Source organism: Argentina anserina, chromosome 3 (assembly GCF_933775445.1).
Source record: "Argentina anserina chromosome 3, drPotAnse1.1, whole genome shotgun sequence".
NCBI classification, from domain to species: domain Eukaryota; kingdom Viridiplantae; phylum Streptophyta; class Magnoliopsida; order Rosales; family Rosaceae; genus Argentina; species Argentina anserina.
Genome location: NC_065874.1, coordinates 32,055,278 through 32,067,861, shown reverse-complemented (window position 1 = coordinate 32,067,861; position 12,584 = coordinate 32,055,278). Strand labels below are relative to the sequence as shown.

Genomic DNA, 12,584 nt, shown 5'->3' with positions numbered 1-12,584 from the left:
GAGATATAGGTTCGATCATGAAGAGCGAGTCAAGCGTACGCGTGCTATAGTGCTCAATGGAGATGGAGGGAGTCATGGTAGTTTTTCTGTTATTCATAGTTTCATACCACTACGGAGAATAAATATTTGACCAATGACCATTAATACTGTACAGTGTACACTAAACTGAGCCAGACCCAAGTATCAACCTTAAATGCTCTATGGCTTGTACAGATATACCAGGATTACATACTGGAAATGCAAGGCATCCTCTTTTTTCAAGATTAATTGATAGAGAAGGAGAATATGAAGTCGATAATTCATCACTAAAGAAGAGATGCAATCACAAATTGCAATTTCACTTAGATTATTCATAGACATAAATTGAGTGAGAGAGACTAAGAGATATAACTAACATGCAAACCCTGGAGTCTCGCCTATTGACAAGCAATCATCATTATTAGGGGGTATCTACAACCATTCTGATTTTCAATATAATGTCTGAAACCACAGAGGACGCATTACCAGATACAAATTTTACTGCATATCCTCAAACTTAATGAAAAGCCTGAGATAAAAGTCTTACCTTGCTTAATCTCTGATCAGGAAGTTTGGAGCGGAAAATTGCCTTAAGGCCAGAAGCAGGTTGATCAATTATAAAAGTGGTGCGAAGCTATTTGCAAACAAACCTTTAAGCTGACTTAGTGACTTTCTTCTAGAGTTCTAGACATAGATGCACTGCAGTTATAAATACTTCAACCCATACAGAAATCACTTTAATCATGCATGCAATAGACATACTCACACATAAGAGGGGCAGAACAAAATATTATCCTGAATCAGCAGAAATGTAGAAATGACTTGATAATTGTTCATTGATACCTCAACAGAAAATACATAAGAGCTATATATAGGTACATACTTGGACAATACGAACATAGATAGGAATTGGGCCGCTTGGGCTAGGTTAATATCCTATGAGTCTCAACAATGCAAGCAGGGAAGCCATACCTCTCATTTCTTCAACCCTTAAAAAAATGACAACAGAGCTGGGTGTACTTTTTCTTCAGACAACAAATTGATCACCAATTCAGTAGTTGATGCATCTGCAGGGAACCCCATCTCTGTCATCTCTTCAATAAGTCCCACACCCTTGGATATATCGTTGTTCTTGATAAATCCTCGAATAAGGGTGTTATAGGTACAACCATTTGGAGGACATCCTTTTGTTCCCATTTCTCTGAATAACTTTTCTGCTTCAAGCAATAGGCCTCCGTTACAAAGTCCATCAATCATCACAGAATATGCCCACACATTAGGCTGAAGTCCTTTTGATGACAAATTAGTGAAGATATCTATTGCGGATTCAAGTTTTCCACCTTTGCACAAACCTTCAATGATGACGGTGTACAATACAATATCTGGTTGCAACTTGTACTTTTCCATATCTCTAAGCACATCCACTGCCGATGCAAGTTGGTTGTTGTTGCATAGGCCATCAAACACAATGGCAAAAGTTTTCTCATCTGGATGTTGCCCACAACTTACCATCTCAGAGAATAACTCTCCTGCTTCTTGCATTCTCCCGGCTTTATAAAAACCGTCAATTAGAGTATTGAAAGTAACTTTATCCGGAACAAGTTTCAAATGAACCATTTCATCAAGAACCAGCTTGGCCTGATAAACGTTTTTATGTTTACAGTATCCATTTATCAGTATGTTGCAAGCATGAACATTGACCATGATGCCTTTTCTGAGCATTAGATCAAACACTTTTCTCGCTTCCTCCATTTCACCTCGCAGGCAATAACCATCCATCAGTGAACTGTAGGTAATCACATCAGGCTCAGTACCCTTTTTTATCATCATTTCAACCACATCTTTGGCGCACACCACCCTGCCCTCCTTACAAAATCCGTCAATTAACACACTGTAGGTGACTATATCAGGACAGATATTCATACTCAACATTTCTTTCAACAGCCTTTCAGCTTCGTCCCACTGACCAATGCTGCAAACTCCTTGAACTAAAGAGTTGTAAGTAACAACATTTGGCACAATGCCCCTACTGATCATTTCAGAAAAAAGGTTATGTGCATGATCAAGTAGAAAGTTCTTGCAGAAACTGTCGATGATCGTGCTATAAGAAACTGTGTCGGCTCTTTCTCCCATCTTCCTGAGCAATTGAACAGCTGCATTGTTTTCACCGCTCCTGCAAAGTCCCTTGATCAGTGTGTTGTACGTAACCACATCAGGCACACAATGACTTCCCTTCAACATGTTGTTGAAAATAGATACGGCCTCTGGAATTCTATTGGTCAGAACAAAGCCGTTGATTAGAGTGTTGTATGTGGTGACGTCTGGTTGAAGACCCGATTTGACGAAGTGTCCCACAACAGACATGGTAAACTCCATTCGATTTAGACGGCAAAAGCAATTAATCATCATGTTTAGAGTATACGTATCCGGACGGATTCCGGAGAGAAGCATGCGTCTACTCATGGTGATGACAGCGGAATAGTGCTTCAATCTCATAAGGTGACTCATCACCTGAGTCAATCTCACAACCGGAGGCAGACGACCCGACGGAACTGTCAAAACACCTTGAAGCATTTGGTCGAACACCTTGTAGCCGTGTTCAACATCTTTTATTTTGGGCACAGCGGACCCGACCGAGCTGCTAAAACACCGAAAATAACACCGGTGCATCATCGTCTTGAGAAAGATCAAAGAGTCAAACTAGAAATCAAGAAATCAATTGGCAAACTTTGAAAGAAGTTGGGGAAATTCGGGAGACGTAGAAATGGACACAAGTTTGATTTGGCTGGTAAAATCACAAGAAAGAGCGTCGAGAGTGCACCACCGCTTTGACACAAGTTTGATTTGGAACCACGAAATTATCACGTGGCAGTCGAGAAAGGATTTCACCCAATATATATCCCTATATATATTATTGATCAGTTGTAAGGGTTATATCGGGTCATGATGTTAGATTCATCAAGCATAGGGTATTGCTAGTTTTCCGACTATATAAAGTTAATAGCCGCCTCTGTAATAACTATTTAATAAATATCAAAATTATCTAATTTCTCTATTTTTAATTTATTTTAATTTCTTATTTCAATTCCTTCTATGCTTTTTTAATTTCCTTGTATCAATTCCTTGATAGATTTACTCAAAGATATAGGCATATAGCCCAATACTGGCTTTCAAAGACAAACATGGTTTAGAGAGAGTAGGGAATTCTAGTGTGTCCAATGAAACTAGCTAGTAGCAAGGTAGCCAACATTCATATATGACGTAGAAAAATGGTTTCCAGCTGCTAAGAGGATTATTGTACGTGTACGTTATAACGCATACAGTCCATATATTCCTACGTAATAAGGTTTTGCCTTGACAATTTGTGCTAATACTATTAGTCTAATACTATATGCACTTGCAAATGCACATTATTATACAGATCATTGTGGTCGTCTGATCTAGCTATTTTGTATTCAAAGGATATTTCTGTTTGGTCTAGCCCTTCATGTGAGACCCTAACTAGCTAGGCCTTCGAATTTTTAAAGGAAGCTTGATTATATCAGCTAGCTGTAATATTAATTTGTAGGGGTGTTGGCCTATTGATTGAGTTGCCATGCACTCCTTTCTGGTCAGCTGAGATCAAGAACTCGACCCATGAAGAATCTCACTTGTCAGCGTTATAATGCTTAGGATAACTCCACAGTCGACCTCCACCGATTGCACGTTGAAAATTATGAACAAAAGTTGTTGAGCACCAGGTGACGCTCAACAACCGTTTGATCTGACTGTTTGGTTTGGTCACTGTTTGACCACTGTTTGACCATATTAGACGGTTGTTGAACGTCACCTAGTGCTCAACAGCTGACTAGATTATCAGCAGTACTCTATAGATTATTTGAAGTAATGTGAACATATCTAGTTATTGAGATAAGGGAAACGTACACATTTGACTCTACGATGAACTTTCATCTTGGACTCGATCGAATTGCCGGAATTGATGATATATGTTACAAGAAACAAAACTATAATGGGTGATTAACTATGTATATATATATATATATATGACAATTCATATAACGTTTTAAAGCATCTAAACGCACATATATTGATGGTCTAATGCAAGAACATCGAACAAGTTTTGGCAGGAAGTTGGTGTGTAGGCATCGAACAAGTGTAACGTGTAAAACATAGCCATGATTATAATTGTTTTTCTTTTGTGTTAACATCAGGATTATCGTGATAGAGATATTGCATACAACTTGTATGCATGGTTTTTTTCGTCTAACTCACAGGAAGGGGTTTAGATGGGTCTGATGTCGAGCGAAAACGAGTAAACGAAAATGAACGATATACTAGTAAGAGAGAGCTACTTCAGAAGCTGACGTCTGCACTAAGAAAAAGGACGATTTGTAAACCCTACTTTACTCCATCTTCCACATGAAGGGGTTGACCCAGAATTCCAGATCCTAGCCTCATCATCAATCCACTTTCTCTTTTTCTCGCACGCACAAAAATTGACACACATGCCTTCTTCGATCAGAGATGAATCAGATGATTAACAGGAAAATGACTATTGAAATTAACGATGATGGATTGACAAAGCTAACGATCGATTCGAAACTACAACGTTCAAGTCCATAGAGACTCTCTCTTAAGAGGGTCTTGGATTACATTGCTGGAAGAACCAAAGCTACTCGGGTACTGTGGAATGTTGTTGAAGTCGTGACTTTTGGATAACAGAAGGGATTTCTGATCGTCATCTTGATATTGGTGGTGATCTAGCATCTGGGATGCCGGTAAGGTCGCTGCAACTGGCTCCTGTTGCATCTGAATGCAGAGTATTTCAGCCTGAGCCACCGCGAGCTGCATTTGTAGATTGGACACTTGATTCTGCAGGAAAGATATGGCACCGACGCAGCCGTAGACAGGGTCTCTCACTCTTGCATTTGCTTCATATAGCAAGCTGCTCACAGCATCCCCTCTTTGATGAAGTGGAAGCTCCTGTACGTCACAAAACAATTAGCAACAATACACAGAAAACCTAGCTTGTGTTACACAACTTCAGTCTTACTGAAAAGGTCACATGATTGTCATGTAACAATGCTAGAGAAGTTTATACGCCACGATATGTTGTATGTAAGGAGTTTTCGGAAATGAAAGAAAAAATAGAAACCTGCAACATTTTGCTGATGACATTGCTGGCACCAAAGACCTTGTGAACAATGGCAAACTTGTGAGGGTCATCGGAAGGGAAGTAAGGAGCAAAGATGCAATCCTTGGCGCAGCGGCGCCTCAACAACTTGCATGAAGCACATGGTGAAGTTCCTCCCATTTCACCCTAAGAACAAATCCAATTTTTTCTCTTGAAGTAGAAGTATGGAACTTAGCTAGAGCTGGTGGAAAACTACAACAGAAGGAAACTAGCTTAATGCATGCATGTGTGTGTTGAATGGGGAGGAGCTGAGATAGCATCTTTATATTAGTTCAAGGGTGGTGGCCTAGGGTAGAATGGTTCCACATGCTTTACCAATAGAATAATGGTAACTAACGTAATTAACCATTATAATTCACTTCATAGACTTGGAGCTATACCAAAAGAGACAAATTATGTGTTTTCATATATGAAAATCTCCATTCCAGCCACAATTTTCTTGGATTTGAATGTGATGAAGAAGGGCAGTTCAGTCACTAACCTGTGCAGCATTGCAGAATAGATCCTTCTCTGGTTGACCACCGCCAAGGCGCGTGAAGGGTATGAACTATGAAACAGCACTAGGTTGGCAAAGCCATGCAGTTGTGTGGTTTTCACGTTCTGGTTTGACCCTTCTATTTCCATTGTGCTTCTGCATTTTCATGTCTTGGTGTTAGCAAAACGAGTAGGGGAAGAAGAAAATAGGGTGATTATTGAAATTGTACACAAATGAATATCAAATCTTAAAAAATGTGGATGCCATTAATGGGGGAGAGAGAGAGGGTGATTAGGGTAAAGTAATGCACACAAATGAGAGTGATGTGAAACCCTAACCCAGACCAAGACACCGAGAGAGATGATCGACTCAACGTGAATTAATGTTTGTTGGGCGGATATTCACATGGATAAGCATTACATTTATGACATTAATCTCTCACTCTATCTCACACACCCCAACAACTTGATTATACAATTTTAACTTTGATACATCTAGGAAGTGCACACTAATTATATATGGCTCTGTTTCTAATTTTCATGCAGTCCTATAATTAGTCTTGAGTCTCTTGACCGACAACAATTCTTAGATATCAATTCCTTAAACCTTGGTTTTAAGGATCTCATATATAGCATCCAAGTCTAAATTAAAGATTTTTGACACGTTAGGAATTTAGATGATTATCTAAAGCTTTTATTAGATCATCTTTATCGCACTCTCTATTATAGTTTTTTTAACAATTTTATAGAGCATGTTTAGTTTTTTCTTTTTACAAAAAATAAGAGCCACACCAGACTCTCTATTATAACTTTACTTTAACTATGAGTTATCACACTCGATAAATTTGTCTATCCGAGATAGCTTAAAGTTAAAACATTTGAATTTAAAACATTTCTTATATGAAATTATATATAATTTATAATTAAATTTAAAATACATTTATCATGTAATTAATATTATGAATTCAAATAAATCTAAAATAGAGAGAACCGATGCAGACGTATTTCTAAATTTAACTAAAATATGGTTAGCATTGTTAAAGATGCTCTAAAGCTTATAGTAAACCTCTATATAGGGCGTCATAATATGACGCCAAATCCGGTGCTGCAATCTTACGTGGCATGTCACGTCATATTGTCATGTAAGTAATTACAATAATTACAAAATGTCATTTTTAAATGGAAAAACAATTTTATTCTTATTAATCCAACAATTCTAAATTATTATAATTGTTTTCATCATAATAATACTTCTAAAATATAATTACGACATGTGATATATACGATATTTAATTTATTCATTATGATTATTAAAACTAAAAAATATTTTCGTTTTTCTTAAGAAAATATTTTAGTGGAGATATATAATTCGGATACCTTATTTATTTATTTTTAAATTTCAAACGATTTAGTTACCTTACAACATTTATTTATATGAACACTTTTGGTAAGATTTTTTTGGTTTTTTCTGAAATGAAGTATTCTTTTATTAGGGTATAATCAATTTAAGGGGATATGTAAGGTAACAAATGTTATTTTTCCTATAGTATACATATCTTAATTAATATCATATTTACAATTAATTAATGGCTATAATTAATTAATATAATTACTATATAGGCACCTCCTACATATATATATATATATATATATATATATTTCAAGCATACTTTGTATATATCGAATTTTTTATAATATTTGAAAGAATTTTGAAAAAATAAATGATATAAACAAGAACTACAATTTTTTTTATATATAAAAATCTAGAGCCGTAGTATTAACAATGATATGATTGTATTTTCATTCAAAAATGACATTTTGTGATTATTATAATTGCTGACATGGCAATGTGACGTAGCATGTCACGTATGATTGCGGCGCCGGATCTGACGCTATATTGTGGCGCCGAAACATTTTTCTATATTAATACAGTTTAGCATATATGATAATATGACTCCCACCAGGAAATTAATGTGACCCAATTAATGAGATCCGACATGAGGAAATAAGGAAAAAACAATGCGGTAATGTGTGTCGAATCTAGATCTGGTGTAATGTAGGAGTAAGTTAGTGATCATTATTTTGCCAACTAAACCACACATAATCTAATTCAAATTGGCCTTTTGAGTAATAAACTATATACATATATATACATGGCCCCAAAATTTGAGGGCACTGTGCCATTGCCCTTCTTGCACTTGTTTAGAGCCGGCCCTATAATGTTATTAGCATTTTCTCTTCCATCTTAACGTATGTCTAAGCCATGGGATTGAAAGTCGGAAAGAAGTTGAAGGAAATCGAAAATCGGAGGAGGAAGGTTTCTATTGGCGTCATTTATATATGCTTGCCGTACTGACTAGTTGTTGCATCTCTTCAGCCCAACAATACTCCATACTCCATAGGAGTAGGACGGACCTCCCAACTAGTTAACAGAATCACATTCAACAAAGGAATGGGAATGTTTCATAACATGGACGTTAAATTAGACTTTCAATCTTGATATAAATATCCATCAGATCGAGTTTATCGTAATCATTTTGAAGATCGGAAAACTTATCATAGTACTCTTACAATCTCAACGGAGTCGCGAGCTGCAGCAGCTAAGATGTCTGCACAGGAGTAGTCAGGAGACCACATTTCCACCAGTGAAGTTATCAGTGTCATCCAGCAAGATTTGGAACTGCCGTCTTCTCACCAGTGAAGCTATCAGTGTCATCCAGCAAGACTGATCCATCACACCCCTGCAAATTACAACCCCAGACCTAAGATTATCGAGAGTTCATACTAATTTATGTGCCGCCACATCAATTAATTTTCGAATTACGTAGGTTTCAAATCTAAACCAAAATTCAACCAACGCTTTGATATCTTGTAGCTCGATCATGTAACTGAAGTTTAAGATGGAAGAGAATATGCTAATAACAATATTAGAAAGCTAATAAAGCTAAGCTAAGTTCAGCTAGACAGTATGCTTAACTTCTATTTGAGATCTGGATAGGCTAGCTAACTCCCATGTCAACTTTGATTCAGATGATTGATGAAGTAGGTAACAATAACTTGAATAACAATTCAAATCCCATAAGGAGTGAAAATTAAAACAGGGTCGGTATAGGAATGATGCAACCCCCTCAGGGTACTAACTAACCTTATTTTCCCTAGAATTTCACATCTCCTAAACTTGTAGAAATCAGAAATAAGCGCCCACAGGGTTATAGACTTACAGAAAATTGAAAATGTTCATTTTCATTGTAATTGCAAACGGATAGAAAAATAATACAGAGAAAGTGATAAGAATTTACATAGCTGAAACAACTTAGCTCACACTCAAAAATTCTCATTATGGGAATAACTAAATGAAGAAAAAAAGAAAAGAAAAAGGGAGGATTGATATATACACAGGGCATCATTAACATATTACATATAGTAAGCATGATATCATGATCTTTATTCAACTCTACTCAATCCAAAACATATAATAAGCAGCTTATCAACCTAACTAGAATTAGTCAGTCTGCTATGAAAGTTCCATGTTATTAAGAATTAAAGATAAGTATACAGCACATCCAAGGTTATAATGAATGTAGAACTTTCACATTTCCTTCTCCTACATAAAGTGACATATTACAAATGTTCATATGAACTTTATCATGAACTTTTAACAATCGGAAATCACATGACCCAAGTTCATTCAGTGTTTATTCATCAGATAGACAACAGCCTCTAGTTTATAAAAGAACGAAAAATAGCTAAATTACAATCTATTTAGTACAACAATTATAATTTAGGTTGGCAGCCTATAATAAACAATGAACAGCTACAATCTGCCACCACGGATAGAAGCAGTTCAGCACTTATCGCCGTTGCAAGGTGCTCCAACTCTTTAGATAAGTCCAAGTCCAACTTATATCTTGGAACCTGTGAGTGATATGCAATATGGTTCAATTACATCAAATTCGAGTCCAAAGAGATCGATCATAATTTGGGGAAGAAAATTTGTTACAAAGCAAAATTTATGTTGCATCCTAGACAGGAAAGCAGAAAGCATGTCTTCCATCATCTTAAAACCAAATTCTACCCAAAACGTTCATGGAATGCACTTCCTAGTATAGTGAGGTCCTACAAGTGTGTATATCAACTACATGTCTACATCTATCCCTGCTCACCCTTAAGTCTGCAAAAACTTGGTTGACAAAACTGAGCGTACCTGCTTCTCAAAGGACATGCTTATTAACCCGTGATTCAACCCACTTTCTTATCTGAATAGACGATACAGATTGGGATTTATGTACAGTTCAAAAATAGTACAAAAGAACAACAAATGAGGTTTTCGACATTTTCCTTGTGTGGATTGTATTTCAGAGGGAACTGGGAACTTGATTAATGCAAGAAGAATAGCATATGTAGACTAGTAACAGGTCATGTATTTAGTCAATGCCTCGCTGTCATCTATGTAGACGAGGATTGCATATGCCTCTAAAAAGACACAAAATGATAATTGAACATGCCTCTAAAAGGTCCACATACAATTCCCTAGAAAAAACTTCCCATGCCTTTCAGGCTCTAGTTTACCAATCAGACAAGTTCACAGGTTGAATTCAGCCAACTTGTTTAAACTTCTGGATCTACACTCTACACAAATATATACAGTAACATGACTATTGGTACTCAGCTATATATACAGTCAAACAGGAGCGTGGTTCGCTCTTGTTACTTGATTCTTTCATAAATATAATTATTTCAGTGCTAATCTTGAACCATCCCACCATTTACCATTAGTTTGACTGTGGCGTAGCAATCTTTTTAGTGCCACTACAACGGGTTTAGCATTGTTGTTGTCAAGTAGAATCACATAATCTCTCTCTTTTATGGACATAAGTGTCATTAAATTGGTGTGTTGTGTGCCTAGATCCAAACAGCTCTTAGTGATGAACGGAGAAGAAATTAGAATGATAAAACAGCAATTTATGTATTTGTTAATTTAAATTGTATGAATTTAATGTATGTTAAAAATTTATATGAATTAAGAACTATTTTTATCCACATTTGTTTATTTTATAATAATTAAGATATTTATAAAGCACATACGCCTTTGCCGTTTTAAACATTGGGTTTGACGCATATGGTCACAAAATAATTGATGCAAATAAACGACGATTCTCAAGATCGCACCAAAAACACAATGATGTATACCAACAACCACAAAAGACCGATTAGCTTCCCTTTAAAAAAACATGACTGCCCGATGACCATCACAGAAAGAACTTTCATCGAAGGGGCTGTGAAATCCCCTCCATATGATTTCATCCGCAATATAAGAATGGGGGAAAGAGAATTGAAGAAGGCAACACGATAATTTATGTATATTTATACAAGTTCAAAAGAAAGAACTCTAATGAACAATTACCTTTCTCGCTTGAATCTCGTGAACTTTCGAGGGTTGTAGAGGAAGAGCTATCTTGCGAACTTTCAATGGTTGTGGAGGAAGAGCTTTGACTCTGAACGCTTAATTTTCGCTAAATTGAAAAGATAATAGAAATATGAAAATTCATGTACATAAAATTAAATATTGATTAGACAATGCAGCATATTGAAGAAAGTACAACAATTATTTTTTAGCTAGAATTTTTCAAGTGAAATATACAATCATTTATCCACATTAAAGCTTCACTTTGAAATTACAGAATGAAGTTTGTTATTTCACTCACTTTCAGTCACATTTCCATATCTCCACCGTACTAATCTTAGAACATAATGTAAAGATCACTCATGTAAAGTTTCATATAATTCGATAATCGTTAAGGTGTTTAAACATCACTAAATCACTGAATAAACCAATTTGTTCAACCTAAACCATTAGGGTAAATCACGATAACAATTATCGAATTGGATGAAACTTTACAGGAGTAATTTATACATTATGTTCTAAGATCTATACAGTGGAAATGTGGAAATGTGACCCAAAAGTGAGTGAGATAATGAACTTTACTAAGTAATTTCAAAGTGAAACTTTTCTGGATAGAGACTATATATATCTATTAATAATAATACATTTCGTCGGTCCTTAGAGTAATTATAGAGGTTTAACGGATAAACAGAATTCTAGAACCATAAGCTAAAATAAGAATTATAAGAATATGAATTGCTTCGAATATAACCTGGATCAAGATGCTGAGTTCCCAAATATCGGAAGCAGAAACAGATTTGGGGATCTTGCATAGGCCTCGGGCCTAGACATCAAAAGATATACACTTAAGTTACAAGGTATGAATAATAAGAATCTGAATTTAAAAGCTAAAATATTCCAGAACCATCTAGCAAGGTATGAATAATAAGAATCTGAATTTAAAAGCTATAACGTGATCAAGCAACTTGGAATAAAACCTTGTCGGCATCGATATCCAAAGATTTGGGCTTTGCACCTAGCGCCTGGACATGAAAAGATATTCAAAAGGCAAAAATTAGTTCCAGACTTGATGTTACTGGGTACTCCTGAGTAAAATACCCAACAAGTTGATAAGGTTGATGAGTTGATCAAACAATTACCCGCAGCTCAGCTACTACTGCAAGTGCACAGAGAGTCATACATTTTGCACGATCAATGTCCGCAAGGTGCTTCGTTAGTGTGCTGAAAGCAGCTTCACTGGACTTACAATGACCATGGTTCACCAATTTGATGTAAATTTCTGTAGCCTCAGCCACTCCCTTCTCGTGAACAAAGGCCTGGATCAAAGAGTCGAAGGCGATGCCATCAGCTTGAAGACCCATTTTGAATAAATTTCCCAGAACAGATAATCCAAACCGCAACTGTTTCACATGACAGTACGAGCTGACGAGAGTAGACAGAGTATGTTCATCCCGACCAACTCCGTGCACAACCATCTGCCTATTAAAAGAGATA

General features: G+C 36.2%; 2 protein-coding genes across 2 annotated transcripts; both read right to left on the bottom strand.

Moving 5' to 3' along the window:
• Positions 1–1,008: 1,008 nt before the first annotated feature.
• Positions 1,009–2,853, bottom strand: LOC126787515 (putative pentatricopeptide repeat-containing protein At1g12700, mitochondrial). The gene has a single exon (XM_050513385.1). It carries the CDS (start codon positions 2,689–2,691, stop codon positions 1,009–1,011), a length of 1,683 nt encoding a protein of 560 aa, XP_050369342.1. The 5' UTR covers positions 2,692–2,853.
• Positions 2,854–4,629: 1,776 nt separating this feature from the next.
• LOC126786538 (LOB domain-containing protein 12-like) lies at positions 4,630–10,954 on the bottom strand. The gene is made up of 3 exons (XM_050512384.1): positions 10,940–10,954; positions 5,174–5,338; positions 4,630–5,001 (listed from the first exon to the last, which is right to left on the bottom strand). Exons 1-3 carry the CDS (start codon positions 10,952–10,954, stop codon positions 4,630–4,632), a joined length of 552 nt encoding a protein of 183 aa, XP_050368341.1.
• Between the last annotated feature and the right edge of the window lie 1,630 nt (positions 10,955–12,584).